The sequence below is a fragment of the Scyliorhinus canicula genome, chromosome 2 (assembly GCF_902713615.1).
Source record: "Scyliorhinus canicula chromosome 2, sScyCan1.1, whole genome shotgun sequence".
NCBI lineage: Eukaryota > Metazoa > Chordata > Chondrichthyes > Carcharhiniformes > Scyliorhinidae > Scyliorhinus > Scyliorhinus canicula.
In genome coordinates, this window is record NC_052147.1 from 59,326,334 (window position 1) to 59,345,272 (window position 18,939).

General features: G+C 42.9%; 1 protein-coding gene across 1 annotated transcript in view; it reads right to left on the reverse strand.

Moving 5' to 3' along the window:
* Positions 1-15,536, reverse strand: part of wdhd1 (WD repeat and HMG-box DNA binding protein 1) — a 61,401-nt gene extending 45,865 nt beyond the window's left edge. Inside the window, exons 1-11 of the mRNA XM_038779334.1 lie at positions 15,396-15,536; positions 14,432-14,583; positions 13,555-13,666; positions 8,724-8,774; positions 7,771-7,866; positions 6,466-6,558; positions 5,687-5,793; positions 4,168-4,297; positions 3,755-3,968; positions 2,402-2,583; positions 1,226-1,410 (exon numbers count right to left, since the gene is read on the reverse strand). Of these exons, the coding sequence (XP_038635262.1) occupies positions 1,226-1,410; positions 2,402-2,583; positions 3,755-3,968; positions 4,168-4,297; positions 5,687-5,793; positions 6,466-6,558; positions 7,771-7,866; positions 8,724-8,774; positions 13,555-13,666; positions 14,432-14,577 (1,316 nt within the window). The 5' untranslated portion in view covers positions 14,578-14,583; positions 15,396-15,536. The remainder of the gene's footprint in view (positions 1-1,225; positions 1,411-2,401; positions 2,584-3,754; positions 3,969-4,167; positions 4,298-5,686; positions 5,794-6,465; positions 6,559-7,770; positions 7,867-8,723; positions 8,775-13,554; positions 13,667-14,431; positions 14,584-15,395) is intronic.
* Between the last annotated feature and the right edge of the window lie 3,403 nt (positions 15,537-18,939).

The window sequence follows — 18,939 nt, forward strand, 5'->3', positions numbered from 1 at the left end:
CCAATCTGGATTCAGATCCTGGCGTAGGTAACCTTTGGGGAGGTGGTGGCATAGCCGTATTGTCACTAGTCTAGAAATCCAGAGGCCCAGCACAGTGTTTGAATCCCACCATGGCAAATGGTGAAACTTAAATTCAATAATAAAAACCTGGAACTAAAAGTCTAATAACGATCATGAAACCATCGTCAATTGTTGTAAAAGCCCATCTGATTCACTAATGGTTTTAGGAAAGGAAATCTGTCGTCCTTACCTGGCCTAACTGGACTCCAGATCCATGGCAATGTGGTTGACTCTTAACTGCCCTCTGAAATGGCCTAGCAAGCCACTCAGTTAAAGGGCAATTAGAATGTCACTGGTCTAGAAATCCAGAGACCCAGCACAATGTTTGAATCCCACCATGGTAACAAATGTTGACCCAGCCAGTGATGCCCACATCTCATGAATTAATTTTAAAAAACAGGAAAGGGTTGTTCAGATCCAGCCAGATATTTTGTGCCGAAAATGTCTGGTGTGTTCAGCAATTAATGGTCATTCTCCACCTCAATCAGCAGAACGTGTTTAGGTTTACCAGTTCAGACAGATCATCCAGGACCCAGTGACACACTGCAAATTTCAGTACTAGCCAAGTCCTCGACAGTAAATTTATTCTCAATGTCTAACATAAGCGCAAACATTATTCTGCCCTGTAAACTGTGCTCATGTTGCAGACAAAAAATAGTCATGACTTGTCTTTTCCTCGTACAGATGCAGACTGATGTGTTGTGTATTACCAGCCAAGTGGAAAGGACGGGTGGGTGGGTGGGATTAGCTGCATTGCTCTAGCAAAGAGGGTCGTGTGGCCCCCTTCAGTGTTGTCATCATTTCATGATTCTAACTTCCTCCAGCTGTATATGTCCAGATTGGTGTTCATTCAACAGAACTGGCAAACTTTTACACACGGCCTGATCCTGTTCCCCAATTCTGTTATTTTGGGGGGAAAATCCATGGTGCCTCAAAAGGTCATGGAATTGGCACCTATCAGACCTGCTCCTTTTCACCATGTGCACCACGCAAAAGGAACACACGGGCCAGAGTCAGCATATAGACTGCCTGCTGGATGGTATCAATAAAAAAAAAGATATGCTATCCGGCAAACACAAACGCTAAATACTTCATCCACATTCATTGATGCAACACAACCTAAATTGCAAATATTTAAAAAGATCCCCCTCCCTTGCATTTTTACCTGGGCAGTTCATCAGTTTTTACACATGCTAGTAACACTGCTTCCTGAGATAAGTCAGCCATGGTGTGATTCAGAACATTACTCAAGTGCATTGCATGATGTACGGAGGTATCATGGAATTCCACATCTATAGCATTGTCTTGTTCATCACTGTAGCAGCGAATAATCCCAGTGGAATTCCACACCTAAAATATAAAGCAGATAAAATTGTTCAATAAGAAAGGAATATTCTGGCCTCAGAGCCAACAGGGACAGTGCTTAAAGTCTGCAACAGGATGGAAAAGACAGTGGCCATTATTCAGAGAAAATTAACTGTACAGTGTAGGTTTTAAACACCCACAATATTACATTTGAACTGCGTCAGAGCTTGAAAGCTGATCTGCAATAATTTCTTAACACGTGGCACATTAGCTCTAAAATCTCAGTGTATTACCAAATATAATCTCTTTCACCTAAACCATGGACCTTAGATCTTATTGAACGGAATTGTCTTACATTACAAAATATGATATCTATAATAATAATCTGTATTAGTGCCACAAGGAGGCTTACATTAACACTGCAATAAAGTTACTGTGAAAATCCCCTAGTCGCCTGTTTGGGCACACAGAGGGAGGATTCAGAATGTCCAATTCACCTGACAAGCACATCTTTCAGGACTTGTGGGAGGAAACCCACACAGCCACGAGAAGACCGTCCAGACTCCACAGTGACCCAAGCCTGGAATCGAACCTGGGACCCTAGCGCTGTGAAGCTGTTCAACAGTGCCGCCTTGACATTTCCCAGTATCTGCATTAAAGTTGCTGCCTCGTCGAATGTAAAAGTTAAGGTCACCCCAATAGCCATTCACCTATTGCATGATGTTATACTCCAGGAAGAGCACGGCATGGAGTTTTTCCGATTTCTTGGATCAGCATTATTCCCTCAACCAATACAATCAAAAACAAGCCACCCGTTCCTCCAATTTATTGCCGCTTCTGGGATCCTGCTATCCGTAAAACAGCTGCCTCTATAATCACCACGCTTTAAAGTATTTCAATGAAACATCTGAGAGAAGTGTCAGGCTTTTTTCTGCTCGAAATGATTACCCTTAGGAAATGTTAAATTTAATTCTTGTGTATTTCATCTCAAAGGCAGGAGTATGAAGAGATAAAAAGCAATGGTGCCTGAGCTTACCATGAACCGATGCAGGAGGTGAGAGGGGGTGGAACAAGGCTGAAAAGGCTTTTGCTGCGGTGTTGGCACTGGTCCAGAGTATGCTGCAATTACTGGTGCAGCTCGTGCACTACTAGCTTGGCCGTTGTCATCATCATCATCATCATCATCCAATTTATCCAAATGGGTGGGAGATCCAATATCTGAAGCGAATTTATAAAAACTTTAAAAATCGCTATTTGAACATCATCTCACTCTATCGAACCCAGTTACAAAATGAAGGCAAATACTACTTTTTATTTTAAGGCTTCAAATGAATGATCACTTCCATCATCATCCACCAATGGCTGCCTTATTGGTGATGGAGGTGACAGATCTGTGCCTCTTGTGAACAAGTCACTGTCCTCTTCATCAAACAAATAGTCAAATGTTTTTGTATGCATTCAGATGAAGGATACCTGTGCTGGGATTGCAATATTTTCTTTTTTGACATTTCACCAAGTACCCCCAAGGCAATAGCCAATTGCCAATTTTATTCAACTATAAAAATGTTGTGTACACTTCTCAGATTCGTGCTACGAACACGCACCCATCAAGAATTCAACTGCCATCACTGAACCACTTTAAAGTTGCATATTACAGCAATCGAAGATGAATTTCAAAACCAGGTTCGTCAGCTGAAAGGTAAGAAATTGAACTCAATGCAAATAATGCTCCTCAATGATTTTCTAGTAATTTGATATTATTATATACGGGATTTCTGGCCTTTATCAATAGGAATGTAGAGTACAAAAGCAATGAAGTTATGATAAGCCTGCATAAACACACCGGTTTGGCCTCAACTGGAGCATTGTGTCCAGTTCTGGACACCACACTTCAGGTGGGATGTGAAGGAATTAGAGAGGGTACAGAAAAGATTCAGAAGAATGGCTCCAGAAATGAGAAGCTTCAGTTATGTGGATAGATTCGAGGAGCGAGGGCTGTTGTCTGTAAAGGAAAGGTGGAGATGAGATTTGACAGAAGTGTTCAAAATGAGGAGGCGCTGCACAAAGTCAACAGGGAGAAACTGTTCTCTCTGGCAGGATTGAGAACCAGACGACATTGATTTAAGGCGACTGGCAAAGGAAGCAATGGCAACCAGCAAAAAAAAAAAAAACAATCCGCAGTCTTTCTTCTTACTCATTAAAAGTATTTTTCGCTGAAAAGTAACATTTGATTTTTAAAAATTAAATTGACCAAAGTTTCTTGAAACAGAATAAATAGAAGATCAATAATCACACTTGACAAAATAATGAAAATAATAATAGGCAAAACTGGCTGACAGATAAACACCTTGAGCAACAGCAAGTACAAAAATCATTGCTTACTCCATACCGTGCGAGTTATCATCTTCAATGGCTCGATTGTGTCTAGAACGGTTGACTATGCCCATTACATCATCATCTTCTCCATCATCATCATCCTCATCCATCAATGGGTGCCTTATTGACGATGGAGGTGACAGATTCATGCCTTTTGTTGACAAATCACCGTCCTCTTCATCAAACAAATCGTCCAACGTGGCAGCAGTTGAACGGGAAGCCAATTCCTAAGGAAAAACATTTTAGAAAGCAGTTTCAGCAGACTAATTTACAGTCAAATGCAAATTTTGCATAACCTTTCAACAGACAACTGAATTTATAAACATCAGTACAGTGCATATAATTTTCCTATAAATGGTGGAACGAACACACACACACAAACATACTTTAAATAAATTAGACCCTTTGCCTAGGTTTCGTGCTCACCTTGCTTCCAGCATTTGCCAAAACCCCTTCAAGGAGTCCCAGATTTCCTTCAGCGTCTGTATAAGCTATATTTCCCTTTGAAGGGTGCCATGCCATTGCACAGATTCGATAGGCCTTCTCATGCTTGAAACTAAAAGAAAACACATACCCAAATATTACAACACACACTTAACAGTCATCAACCGGTTATACTACACAAAAGGTACTTTTGTCTCCGAAATGACTAGTGTTCTGCAGAGAATTAAGGGGTTAAAATCAAACAGCTGCAACTTCTTTGACGTAGTACATCACAACTCTACATCTTAAATACTTATGTACATAGAGAAACAGATTGGTCACTTCTCAAGTGCTGAGCTATTCGACTACCAGAGTGTTTCAATGCCTTGTTGATTTTCATTTAACTCTGTTTTGGAGGGCAGCACGGTGGCCTAGTGGTTAGCACAACCGCCTCACGGCGCTGAGGTCCCAGGTTCGATCCCGGCTCTGGGTCACTGTCCGTGTGGAGTTTGCACGTTCTCCCCGTGTCTGCGTGGGTTTCGCCCCCACAACCCAAAAATGTGCAGAGTAGGTGGATTGGCCACGCTAAATTGCCCCTTAATTGGAAAAAATAATTGGCTAATCTAAATTTATAAAAAAAAAACTCTGTTTTGGGAGCTGTGACACAATTTATTGTAATGCCAAAGGAAACCAGGACACAAGTTTACATTTTCAATTCCATATATGGCAAGTTCCTTTATCGTCTAATGCAGGGGTGGGCAAACTACGGCCCGCGGGCCGCATGCGGCCCGCCAAAGGTATTTCTGCGGCCCACCAAGTCATTAAAAAAAAAAAAAAAAAAAATTTGTTTTAAAAAAAATTTTTTTTTTTTTTTTTTTAAAGGTTAATGGGTGGGGGGGCTGTTGGGTTACTTACTGGTATAGGGTGGATACGTTGACTTGAGTAGGGTGATCATTGCTTGGCACAACGTCGAGGGCCGAAGGGCCTGTTCTGTGCTGTACTGTTCTATGTTCTATATGAGGCGCCCAGAATCATAACCGGGTGAAGTAATTATTTTACTTAATATACTATGCGGCCCTTTGTGAATTGTGAATTTCTGAATGCGGCCCTTGCACGGAAAAGTTTGCCCACCCCTGGTCTAATGAATTTTTTTTTAAATTATGAAATACCATACCTCTGCTTTCGGCAAAATATAACAACGACCTCCCAAAGTCCAAAGAAACCCAGCAGTGATTCATTAGCTTACATTCCATCAATTAATATTTTCAAATCCAGAGTACAAACAAAATAATATTTACAAACTGATCATCCCTTTTCTTAGTATATATAATCGGACAAATTATTTCTTAAAGTTTTACTGTTTCCTCTGTGTTTTGATTTTTCATTGCAAATAAGGGCGACTCATGAAGGAGAGTAAAAGTTTTGACTGTAGTTTATCCTGTACACAGCTCAGTGAGTAATTGCATCATCACCATCCTCAGCCTGCAATGAGTTTTACAAAGAAATGCAATGAATACGATACCTTCCAACACATTTTCTGGTCTGTACATTCCATACCACCATGGATCCATCAATGCTCCCAGCAGCCACATAACCGCCACAAGGAGACCATGTTGTAACAGATAATGGCTGAGGAAGAAAAAAGGATAATATTCCCTAAGTTTAGCATTTCAAACAATACAATATCATCCATAGAACCATAGAATCTACAGTGCAGGAGGCCATTCGGCCCATCGAGTCTGCACCGGCCTTTGGAAAGAGCACCTCACCCACGCCTATATCGCCACCCTATCCCCGTGATCCAGTAACCACACCTGACTTTTTTTTGGACACTAAGGACAATTTATCATGGCCAATCCACCTGACTTGCACATCTTTGAACCATGGGAGGAAACTGGAGCACCTGGAAGCCCATGCAGAGACAGGGAGAACGTGCTGACTCCGCACAACCAGCGACCCAAGCTGGGAGTCGAACCTGGGAACCTGGAGCTGTGAAGCAACTGTGCTAACCACTGTTCTGCCCATTTTGCCTTTGATTAGCATCTGAGCCACTTTCAAAACAAGCAGAATTTCCATAAACAGTTAGCAAAAATACTTACAGGAAAATGCACAAGGATTTAACGATTTTCTCAAAGTAAATTTTTCAAAACATTAGTTATATTCTAAGCAGGACTAGTTTATCAGATAGCTATTCTGTAGGATCCCTGTTTCCTGAAATGCTACCCAATGTATATTCATGCACTCTGTTTTCCTTTTATTAAATTTCAGCAAAGTTGTTCTCAATTGTAAAGTAAAACTTACCATCATAATGCGATCATCTGAAAGATTATCAGTATTTTCCCAGGTGTCCCTTTCAAAGAGTTTCACAACCTTTTCTACTGGAACAGCCAGGAACTACGTGCATGCACCAAAACAAAAAGACAGGATTAGACCATGAAAAACTGTGATGGACTATGAGCCCAAACTTTACATTTTTATAATAGACACTCATTGCTATTCCTAAATTTTAGCTGAATAACATCCTTAAAATGGCTGAACTTATGTCTATGCATAACGCCCATAACAAAAGAAGCCACTTGTGACCTATGCCTCTGGCTTGTTGAACAAGTTAACATTGCTTCGCTGAGCTGAATGGCTCAGTCTGCTCTTTAACATCTGACTAAACAGCCATAGAAAAGGAGCCTCTGCCCAGGTTGAACACCTGGCTCCACCTACGTGGCTTCTGTTGGAAGTTCTGTGCCATCGTCTACATGACTGATTCATCGTTGTGAAGTCGACACCACTGGAAAAGTAAATTCTACAACATCGGTTTTGAGACTGCCAGCCTCTGTGAATAAATACCTCACTGGAACTTTGATTCTGGAACTCAACCTGAACCAATATTTAGTTCCTCTGGGATCTACGTACCGTAAAACCTTATTTCCTCTATCCCTCTCTTCACTGTCCGAGTGTGAAGGTGGGGTTGCGAACCCGCCTTGCCATATTGAGTGTCCGCAAATAAGCTAACCAATTTGAGTTTGTTGTGAGGCTATTAATTAAAACCGAGGGCTTAGGGAATTTGAAATGAGTAGCATCTACAATTGCCACTTGATTAGCTGCCCAATGCAGGAAAGGTCTACTTTCCAGCAGTTAAAGAGGAAATGTTTCACTTTCTTTGAAGTGTAAACACAATACAACTGTAACTGTTTGTCATTATTGACACCTTGTAGATTTGCACAAACTAGAATAATTTTTAGCTAAATATTATTCATTTACCAGCTGGTTTAATGCAACAGTGGCCCACGAGGAAGTGACTGCCGCGCAACTATGCATCCTCAAGGTTTGCCAATCATGAGGAACAGAGGGCAACAAAACTTCATTTAATTAAAATTAACTTGTTTAATTAACCAGGCATTTTCTATCAGCAAACCAAAGGCCATACAAGAATATTTTATTGCCGTCACAATTCACATCGGACATTTGACCTTCGGTCGGTTTTAACCCAGGCGGTACTAGGAATAAATCTCTGATGCATAAAGCCAAACCTTTATTTAGTCTCCGCTGTAAAAAAAATTTATGGCCTTTCTGAAAGTAAAACCTTTTTAGTGTCGTTGATTTCATATTTACCTTCCCAATCCTCGGTTGCCACTCAAGTCTACAGAGTGATGTAGCCCGGCTCACCTCATTGAATTTAGTTAGCAGTGGCCAACTTGCTGCAAGTGTCTACAAAATAGAAAAAAAGCTCTTCAACATAATAATTATCGCACTTATTAAACGCATTGAATATATATTTTGTAAAGCAGATTAAAGAAATTATGTAACACTGAAGATAATGGGACCTAAAGTCCATTCAGCTTCTCAAATGCAATTTGAGATAGTGATATTCTTTTTTTGCACAAACCACCTTTCAGCGCAATTTTACAAAGACCTTGCTTGCTGCCAACACCGTGCACGCACAGTTATATGCTGATGGTAGGACAAGGTCAGCGGCCACCATCTTTATAGAGGAGAACATGCAGCAGGGCACATTTGCAGTCATCACTGTCCCTGGCAGCAAGAGGAGAGTTGTGAATTTCTACTGTGAACTGAACTGGGGGGGGGGGGTGTCCACGCCCATTAATGATGTGCAACAAAACTGGTACTGATGCACACAACTGCATGACCTCAAGGGTAAAACATGTCCAAAATGGGTGGCACCGTTGCACAGTGGTTAGCACTGTTGCTTCACAGCTGCAGGGTCCCAGGTTCGATTCCCAGATTGGGTCACAGTCTGTGCGGAGTCTGCACATTCTCCTTGTGTCTGTGTGGGTTTCCTCCGGGTGCTCCGGTTTCCTACTCTAAGTCCTGAAAGACGTGCTGTTAGGTGCTGAATTGGACATTGTGAATTCTCGCCCAGTGTACCCGAACAGGCACCAGAATGCAACGACTAGGGGCTTTTCCCAGTAACTTCATTGCCGTGTCAAGTGTACCCGAACAGGCGCCAGAATGCAACGACTAGGGGCTTTTCACAGTAACTTCATTGCCGTGTCAATGTAATCCTACTTGTGACAATAAAGCTTAATATTATTATTACAACCTACCTGATCTGCGATTTTCCAGACACATACTGACCCGTCACAACTAGAGGAAGCCTGTAAAAAGTAATATGATTGTCATGTACTGAACAATTTTAAATAAATTATTTAATTTTTAAATTGCAGATAATTAAAATAAAAACCCTATTGCCATCATTTAAAATATCGAAGGCACTGTCGTGAACTTTTAATAGGAAAGATCCCAGCAGCATGGAAAACCACAATATAAATGCCCCTTGTCAGGAAAGGCGAGAGATAGAAGGCAGGAAGCTATAGACCGTTCTACCATTGGGAAAATTCTGGAATCCATTATTAAGTAGAAGCAGGGCATTTAGAAAATCCTAATAAAATTAAGCAGAGTTGACACGGTTTGATGAAAAAAAAATAGAGTCTGACAAAATTATTAAATATCTTTAAAAATGTAACAACACAAAAAAGGTAGCTGCTCAGCTTACAAGACAATGGCTGGGTGGTCAACTGCATTAAGTATTGCCCAGTGTGGGGACTTCCAGTTGGCATAATGTAGGGGGAGGATACACACAAGGTGACTCCCTTTGCTTAGTACCACAGAGTACTTACTCTCAAAAACCCACAGAATTACTGTAATATAGATCTTGTACAACTGAAATGCCCAAAAAAGTCAAGGAAAAGAAGGTTGAGAAACTTATCAATGGAGTCGGAGGCCTCTCAGAGCTCATCGGCAGGCAAAATGCAAAGTCCGCCCCATGATGAATGCAGGATTTTAGATATATTGAATTAACATTTGACAATTTAACAGTGAAAAGTCTGGGTTAGACAATGTGTTTGACTGCATTAGCCATGTTTTTAAAATAATCTTTTTTTGCAGAAAGCTTTTTTGGGGGGGGGGGGGGGGGGTCCCTGGGGAGCTACTGCATTTTCAGCCTGAAGAATTTATTTTCAGTTTGGGGCGATGGTGGCCGGGATTCTCCCCTACCCGGTGGGGTGGGGGGGTCCCGGCGTAGCGGAGTGGTGCCAACCACTCTGGCGTCGGGCCTCCCCAAAGGTGCGGAATTCTTTGCTGATCCCAATGGAGATACGTTATTGTTTGTGGCTCTCTGGTGAGCAACCCGGTTGATATGGTTAACATTTCCGCCCCAAACTAAGACAATATGAACCCCTCCTCTCCTCTCTTCCCCCCCCCCCCCCCCCCACCCCCCACCCTATTTGGACTTGCATCAGCTTATTTTGGATGGGCTCTGAACTGTGTCTTGGATCCTAGATTGGATAGTTCGAAGCCTAAATCTTGGGTTCCTTGCAACCAAGCGAGAAAGATTTTTCATTATTTTCACATGGTCATCAGGTATATTCGCAGATTGATCTTTTTGTTGTAGATAGGTCTCTCCTCGTTGCAGTGGTGGCAGCTGACTATTCAGCGATTGTTATTTTCGACTGTGCCCTGCAATTCAATGATTTGGCGCTGGGATCAGGCCCCACCCACCATGGAGGTTGGATACAACACCATTAGCGCACAAGAAATTTTGTGAGCATGTCCATTGTCAAAGAGGACTACATAAAATTTAACAGGACCAAGCCAATCTTGCCTTCCATGTTGTGGGAAGCCCTTAAGGTAGTCCTTAGTGGGGAAATTATTTCCTATAAAGTGCCATTTGGTGAGGACAGCGAGGGTGGTACAGCAGAGGCTGGTGGATTCCATTTTTGAGGTGGATCACCAGTGCTCACTTGACCCTATCCCGGAGTTGCTGGCAAGTTGGAAAAATCTGGAAATGGTTCGAACTATTGTCGACCGGCAGGGCGATAAGCCAGTTGCAACGCTCAAGGGCACATTTTACAAACATGGGGTGAAGGCCAGTTGTCTTTTGGCTCACCAGCTTAAATGGCAGGCGGCCTCCCAGGATATCACATACATAATTCGACCAGTAACCTCATTTCCGTCTCTCCTCAGGTTGATGCAATTTTGGAATCTTTTTACCACGATCTTTACAGACGAGAGCCTCCTGCAGATGGGTCAGTCATGTCTGACTTTTTGGACAGCCTAACCATCCCAACTGTTGAGGTGGAGAGGAGCGGTGAGTTGGAGTCCCCATTGCATCCTGGTGAAATTTTAAAGTGTATTGGTTTGATGCAATCTGGCAAAGCCCCTAGTCTGGATGGCTTACTTACTGAATTGTATAGGAAGTTCTCAGAGCAACCTGTGCCTTGAATTCTGGACACGTTTAATGATTCCTTATCCCGGGGATCGTTGCGCTCTACCCTCACACAGGCCTCCATCTGATTTGTAAGAAGGATAAAGACCGACAGTGTGGGTTGTACTGACCTATCTCACTTTTGAACGTGGACGCCAAGCTATTTCCCAAGGCGCTTTGGCTGCAGCCTTGCCTCCCAAATATAATCTCGGAGGATCAGATGGGCTTCATGAAGGGTCGACAATTGTCGGCCAACATACGTCGCCTGTAAAATGTTTATCTTGTTCCCTCCTCGGTGCCCGAGTCGGAGGTGATCGTTTCTCTGGATGCCGAAAATGGAGATTCTTGGCAGGTTTCATTTTGGGCACAAATTTATTTATTGGATTTGTCTATTATAGAAGGCTCAAGTGTTTGTATGAATGCAACAAACTCTGGTTACTTTCCTTTGAACAGGGGCATGAAGCAAGACTGTCCATTATCCCCGCTCGTTTGCTTTGGCAATCAAGTCACTTGCTATAGCGCTGAGGTCGCTTGTGAAGTGGAGGTGGACAAATTGGGGAGGGGCGGAGCATCGGGTGTCCCTTTACGTGGATGACATGCAGTGGTGGGGTGGGGTGGGGGGGGGTGTTGGTGCAGAGGTCCCACCTCAGATGGCAACCACTCATTTCCTTTTTTAAAGGAGTTAGTCACGTGACTGGGCAGCACGGTAGCATAGTGGTTAGCACAGTTGCCTCACAGCTCCAGGGTCCCAGGTTCGATTCCCAGCCTGGGACAGTGTGTGTGGAGTTTGCACGTTCTTCCAGTCTGGGTGGGCTTCCTCCGGGTGCTTCAGTTTCCTCCCGCATGTGCATGTTAGGTGGATTGGCTATGCTAAATTGCCCTTAGTGTCCAAAAAGGTTAGGTGGGTTTCTGGGTTACAAGGATTGGGTGTTGGGTTCTGCACGCTAAATTCGATGATTCTATCACAACATTAAAGTTTTTGTGTTAATTAGGTATTGTGTTAATGTTTTTTTCTTGTGTATATCTGTTGATTGTTTTGATTAATATGAAAAATGTTCAATAAACATTTTTAAAAACAGGTATTGCCCAGTATGACTCAGGAGGCCCACTCCAGCATGGCAGTCTCTGCCACTTTTGCTGCACAGGAAGGCAGTGGGCTGATTCACTAGCCTTCACTGGGCCCTCTCCTCGCCAGCTGAGGTTTTGTTCCTGTTCGTCTCTTGCAACACTGTTCCAAACAGTCACCTTCAGGAGGTCAGCAACTGTTCCCTCAATTGTCAGTGTCAACATCAGGTCTCTTCATACATCACATGTGGGTGTCCTTGTAACCAAGGTATAGACACTCAGGAAGTCATCACAGTGGCCAGTTTACGTACAGGAGGTTTTTGAATATACAGCTTGTTAAGTAATGGGTTAAGAGACATTGCAATTAGTTATTCCATTTATGTTAAGGGCAGCACGGTAGCATTGTGGGCAGCACGGTAGCATTGTGGATAGCACAATGGCTTCACAGCTCCAGGGTCCCAGGTTCGATTCCGGCTTGGGTCACTGTCTGTGCGGAGTCTGCACATCCTCCCCGTGCATGCGTGGGTTTCCTCCCACAGTCCAAAGATGTGCAGGTTAGGTGGATTGCCCTTAGTGTCCAAAATTGCCCTTAGTGTTGGGTGGGGTTACTGTGTTATGGGGATAGGGTGGAGATGTTGACCTTGGGTAGGGTGCTCTTTCCAAGAGCCGGTGCAGACTCGATGGGCCGAATGGCCTCCTTCTGCACTGTAAATTCTATGATAATAATTGACACTGATATGTAAAGTGGCTTCAGGTGGCCTTTGTGTCAGGTGATGCGATGTTGGAGTTTTGTGCAGAATCTGTTGAAGTGAAATAAAGGTGTTGGTGAAAAGGAGAACTTTTGACTCTTTATACAGCAGCAGCTAAACGTCTAACACAGCCATCATCCATCTGCTGTATTAGACCAGGCCAGCTCAGGCATCGCTGTCTTTGCAATGATTGTATACTGATGGAATTGGCATATTCCAGAACCTCAAGTTGGTGACCTTATCCTGCCCGGAGATGCCCAGTAAACATCTCAGTCAGTGATGCTGGAAAGCATTTTTCCTCTTCTCGTGCCAAGCACATGCCATGCAGACCTAACCAATATAGGGGTGCAGTGAAACTGCTGGTGTGGTAGAAACGCAGTTTGGTGTCCTCAGTCAGGTTGCTGTTGTTTCACTCTCTTATTCAGCTTCAACTTAACAAGAGGCTTGAGAGGATTGTGTTAACTTCAGCATTAAGTGACAGATTTCAGATAATCGTGGAGCCTAGACGTGTGAAGCTGTCAACAATCAGCTCAAATTATTTCCTGAAACCAGTAGTGGCAGGGTCATTGAACATATTCAAGGTTGAGTTAGACAAAATGTTGATCTAGGTGGCGGGGTCAAATGTTAAGCGAGGTCAAGAACAGATCAGCCATTTACTTTTTGAATGGCAAAGCAGGCGACTACCCTGCTTCTATTTTGTGATGTTCTTACTACGAAACCAAAATTCAATATCAATTTTAGAAGCACTCAAGTGGTGATAGTTCAAAAATGTCTACCGCCAAAAACATTTTATACACTCCTAATGGCAGGTCCATACATAGGTTTTGCAAGAATTAAGTTGTATTCATAATTTATTACCAGAAATAAATCCTTTGGATCAAAAGCCACGCTGAGGATAGGGCCGTCATGACCCCGAATTGTCTTCTGTTGACTATTGTCCTTCGTCTCAATAATCTTCACCATAAAGTCACTGCAAGGGACACCAACACAATTATTTTCCTTCACACAAAAGGTGAAACAACATTTAGATCGCAGATTAAGAAAAAAAGTTAATCCTCTTCATTAACGTAGAGCACAAAAGCATATTATAACTTTAATACACTGGGTTCAAAATCAACAGTCCTTCTCCTTCCCCACCCCCTCAAAGTTGCAGTTATCTTAAAAATTAAAAAGGATTATTTAGCAACAATGATAACAATTACCTAAAGTCCGCTGTATGTAACATTCAGACCATAACAGATGTTATTTGCTGAGCAAGCCAGATCCCAGGAGGAAATCTGTCTGACTTATCATAAATCATATTTTGACCCCCTCCCCGCCCCCCCCCCCCCCCAAGCTCTTTGTAATTCAACAGCTGAAAAAGCCAAATCCCTACTTATCCTATGATGTAAATTTTAAATCCAACCTATTTACTTGTAAATCCAACCTCACCATAAAAGTTTAGGTGGGGTTATTGGGTTACGGGGATAAGGTGGAGGTATGGGGCTTAGGTAGGGTGCTCTTTCCAAGGGTCGGTGCAGAATCAATGGGCTGAATGGCCTCCTTCTGCATTGTAGATTCTATGAACCTCTCTGCACAAACCCAATACCGTTCCCCTTTTATCTCACAGGCCAACTGTCTGTAGTAACCTTCCCCTCAGGTAATCATGGGCAAACACTTTAATACCAGAAATATTTTTTAAAAAATGACATCCATCAGTAATCATCTTGAATACTGTATTATTCTCCAGTCTTACCTGGAACCAGCAGCAACACTCGTCCCAGCTTTATTGAAGACAACATGATTCGCTTCAGCAGTGAAGCGGGTTAAGATTCCATCTGGTGAACCCTCAGGGAAGGAGTGGACTTGAACAACATTGTTGGAAACAGCGGTAACAAGCATTCCATTCTGAAGTCAGAAAAATAAAATTCTTCAATTATTAATCATCTTGAATCATAAATGATGGCTCATCCTTTAAGTATTTATCCTTTCCCCTGAAGGTGCAGTTAGAATGTTAACATCCACATTTGGTTAAAGCATTCATGATAAAAGTTGGAGGTGGAATCTTTTTTCTTCCCCAAGCCCATTAGACATGTCAAAGCACTTGATACTTTTAAGGTTTGTTGCGTCAGTGGAATGTTTTTTTAAAGTAGAATGAAGTACAAATCAAATATTTTCAGCAAAAATGAACAGGTATTGGCTAAAGAATCGACATTGAATTGTACAAGTTGCAAAAATATAACATTCCAGAATAAATTCAAATTAAATTGTAAAATGAAAAATGTTCAAAGTACTTAACAGACGCACAAAGGGGAAAAATTCAAACTATTTTCATGACCGTTCTCATCTATTCATTTGGACTTGAAGCCATCATCTGTCATTATCCTACAAATCTTTCTGCAATGCTTACAGGCAGTCCACAATTATTCAGCTGTCGAAGTTAGCAGGCGGTTATTTTGATCAATTAAAATTTCATATTCTATAATTTCAAAATCTTGGCATGACCGATATACGTCCTGGCATTCACATTCAGATTTTAAATTTAATAATGCTGAAAACTATCACTGCCAAATGTAAGTGGCTGCGTATCATAATGATTGGCAAGCATTTGTCATGAACTGCAATGCTACATACCTGATCAAGTCAACTCAGGACATTTACAATTTAGAACTGTGGGGATTTGTTGACAAACACCTGTAAAGGGAAATGCAATCACATACCCGGAGAGCCAGCGAATAAACCTTTTCACCCACGTTGATCGATTTGGGGTCGTCGTCATCTAGATTTTCCCATATTCTAATATCTCCATCACTGCCACCGGTTACGATAAACCTGGAATTTCAAGAAGATGAATGCAATGAGGGCCCCCAAAGTCCTTGAAACGATTTGTCAATCCTGATCACGGAAGCACTCTTCCCTTTAAGTCAGAAGGTCATGGGTTCAAGCCTCAAACCCGGGTGAACAAATAATTCCCTACTGAGTGAGTGCTGCAGTGTCAAAGGTTCTGTGTTAAAAGTTGGTGGATGGAAGGGGTCTCACGGCACCATGAAAAGAGCATCTGCAGAGTTTTCCCAGTGCCCATGCCAACATTTATCCCTCAGGATGACACCACCAAAAAGACAAATCGAAAGGCATTCATCTCATTACTATATGCCGACAGTTTTCTGTCGTGAATCCCAAGGTCTTGATCTGGAGCAAATGCATATATTGCAGGACATTTTGTTAGAATCCCTGTAATGAAACCATGAACCAAAATAATCAATATGAACGGAATTACCCCAAAAGAAGGAATTACCACAAGATTTCACTTTTTCTAACTTTTATTTCAACACGAATCAGAATCAACATAAAATAAACATAATTTTCAGGCTCATGATACTTCAATAGGTAAATTTCACACTAAATAGTTGATGCAACCGAGATGTCTTACACAACCAATAGCACATGCACACTCCCACATACGCGGGAGTCACCTGCAGTTCCAAAGTTCTCTAACCTGGCCACTCTCACATGCCCATTAAATCGATTGGTCCCTCCAGTCGCACTCATCGCCAGCCTTATTCCATCTGACAATCCTGGAGGTAATTACCCAAATGGCACGCTTCTTTACAACCTCCTCAGTTAGGCTCACGGCAGTCTTGATGGCACAGAGACTCTTGCTTGGATTCTTTTCATAAATTCAAATGAAATGACCGATCACTCTGGCAAATTTGAAGTAGCAGCAGTAAAGTTGTCCCACTGACAGTTTCTAATGCGTCTTCTCTGTTCTTCCCTCTGCTGCGGCTCACCTTTGTCTGCAGGTCACCTGTGTAATTGGCCACACAGCTTTCATGTCGGTAATACCTCCAGGTCATGGATTCTGGGGTTATGTGTACCAGTACTTATTATTCAAGAAAATTAGAATTTATGCAAATTCTTAAAACCAACTATAGATTCTACAGACACTTCGAAATTGCAAATGTTTCTTACTCTGGTTCAAAGATCATCACATCTTATAATCAGAATAGCAGACTTCAATCAGAATAGCAGACTTCCAAGTAGTCTATCAGGCTGGGTTGGTTTCAAATTTCAGTGCAAGTGCTGAAGGAAATGTTTGAACTTCATGTGGCTGTTGTGTGTTAACTTTCCATTGATACCTATTTTGCAATTGAACAAATTCTTATGACAAAACAAACTAAAACGATTAAGTCAAGGGCACTTGTTATCTTTATCTACCGTATTGCATTTTTATTTGTCATCACATATAGTTGTTTTTGCACTAGTCTCCAACCATTGAGCCGCTTTTGATTCCAAAACAGTTCTTATGTATTTAGAAAGGGCAAAGATGAAATGAAATGAAAGTCGCTTATTGTCACGAGTAGGCTTCTAATGATTTTACTGTGAAAAGCCCCTAGTCGCCACATTCCGGCGCCTCTTCGCGGAGGCTGGTACGGGAATTGAACCGTGCTGCTGGCCTGCTTTAAAAGCCAGCGATTTAGCCCTGTGCTAAACCAGCCCCTGCCCTGTGCTAAACCAGCCCCTGGGATTTAAATTAGAAGATTGGAATTTAAATTAGATCAAGAAGTGCACATCACCGTTTTCATCAACAAGGTTGGTTAGATCAACTGGCTAAATGAAAGGCACAAGTAAAAATAAACGCATTTGATCCATTAGCCATTACTGAGACATGATTCCAGGGTGACTAAGGTTGGGAACTAAATATTCCGAGGCCCTTGATTTTTAGAAAAGATAGGCAAATGGAAATGGAGGTTGGGTGACCCTAATAATCAAGGATGAGATAATGACAGTGGAGAAAAAGGATCTTTGCTCAGTAAAACAGGATACATGCTCAGATAGAGTGCAACGTCATGCTGTTAATCCAAAAGCAATTCTGGAGTTTAAATAAAGTGTCATGTGATTGTCCCTTTAAGAAAGGTTTGGTCTGACCACATGACCTGTAGGATGGCTTCAGCGATGTCATTTGTGAGTGGAGCTGGGCTGTGACTGTCAGGTAAGAGGGGGTTTAGGTTTTAGGCTTTCAGTTTGTTGCTTCGGCCTGCAGAAGAGAAGCAGTGTCTCCCTGGTTTTATTTTAAAGCTGATCCAGGGAGCTGAAAGCACATGTGCCAAACTGCCGTGGTAACTTGATAGAGTTGCTTTCCAGAAGGAGTTTTGAATCTGCTAGTTGGAACTGGATCAGAATCTCAGGGAAAGGACCAGCCCCATTCAAGTGAGATGACAGTGTGCTGGGCCATGCCCTTGAAAGGGGCTTTGGTTTATTGAATTTGTATTGAATTGGAGCGACTGACTTCCGGTGGTGGTTTATGAAGGATTAAGTTGCATATTTGGTGGCTCCCGCTCGGGTCGGACTTTTGGACCTTCCCCCCCCCCCCCCAGAGTTTCTACCGGACTTGAATTGTAAAACTGAAGACAGAGGCAATTGTGTACTGAATTCCCACATCGGTGCATGGGGAGAAGGATTGGAAGTGCTCGTAAAGGCAGAAACAGAAAGACAGAGAAGGCTTGGGCTGCAGCTGCAGCAGGAGACAGGTTGCTCATTGGAGGGGACTTCAACACATTTATTGACCCTGGCTTGGACCGGTCAAGCTCGAAAACGGGCAGGGTACCAGCAATGGCAAAGGAACTAAAAGTGTTCATGGAGCAGATGGGAGGGGTGGATCCATGGCGATTTGGGCAGCTGAGGGTGAAGGAGTTCTCCTTCTACTCACACGTGCGTAAAGTATACTCCCGGATTGATTTCTTTATTCTGAGCAGGGCCTTACTGGCAGAGGTGGTGGACACGGGGTACTCGGCGATCACAATCTCAGACCATGCTCCGCACTGGGTTGACCTGCAGCTTAGTAAAGACAGTAACCAGCGCCCGCAATGGAGGTTTGATGTGGGACTTCTGGCTGACGAAGGGGTGTGCGAGCGGCTGAGGAAATGTATTCAGAACTACCTGCAGGTCAACGACATGGGGGAAATTTCAGCAGCGGTGGTCTGCAAAGCATTGAAGGCGGTGGTCAGAGGGGAGCTGATCTCGATACGGGCCCATAGGGAGAAGGTAGACAGGGTAGAGACAGACCGACTGGTAAAGGAGATACTACAGATCGACAGGAGGTATGCGGAGACCCCAGAGGCAGCGCTTTTAAGGGAATAGCAGAGGCTACAGGCGGAGTTCAGCTTGTTAACCACAGGGAGGGCGGTGGAGCAGCTGAGAAAGGCGGGGGGGGGGGGGGGGGGGGGGGGGGGGGGGGGGGGGGGGGGGGGGGGGGGGGGGGGGGGG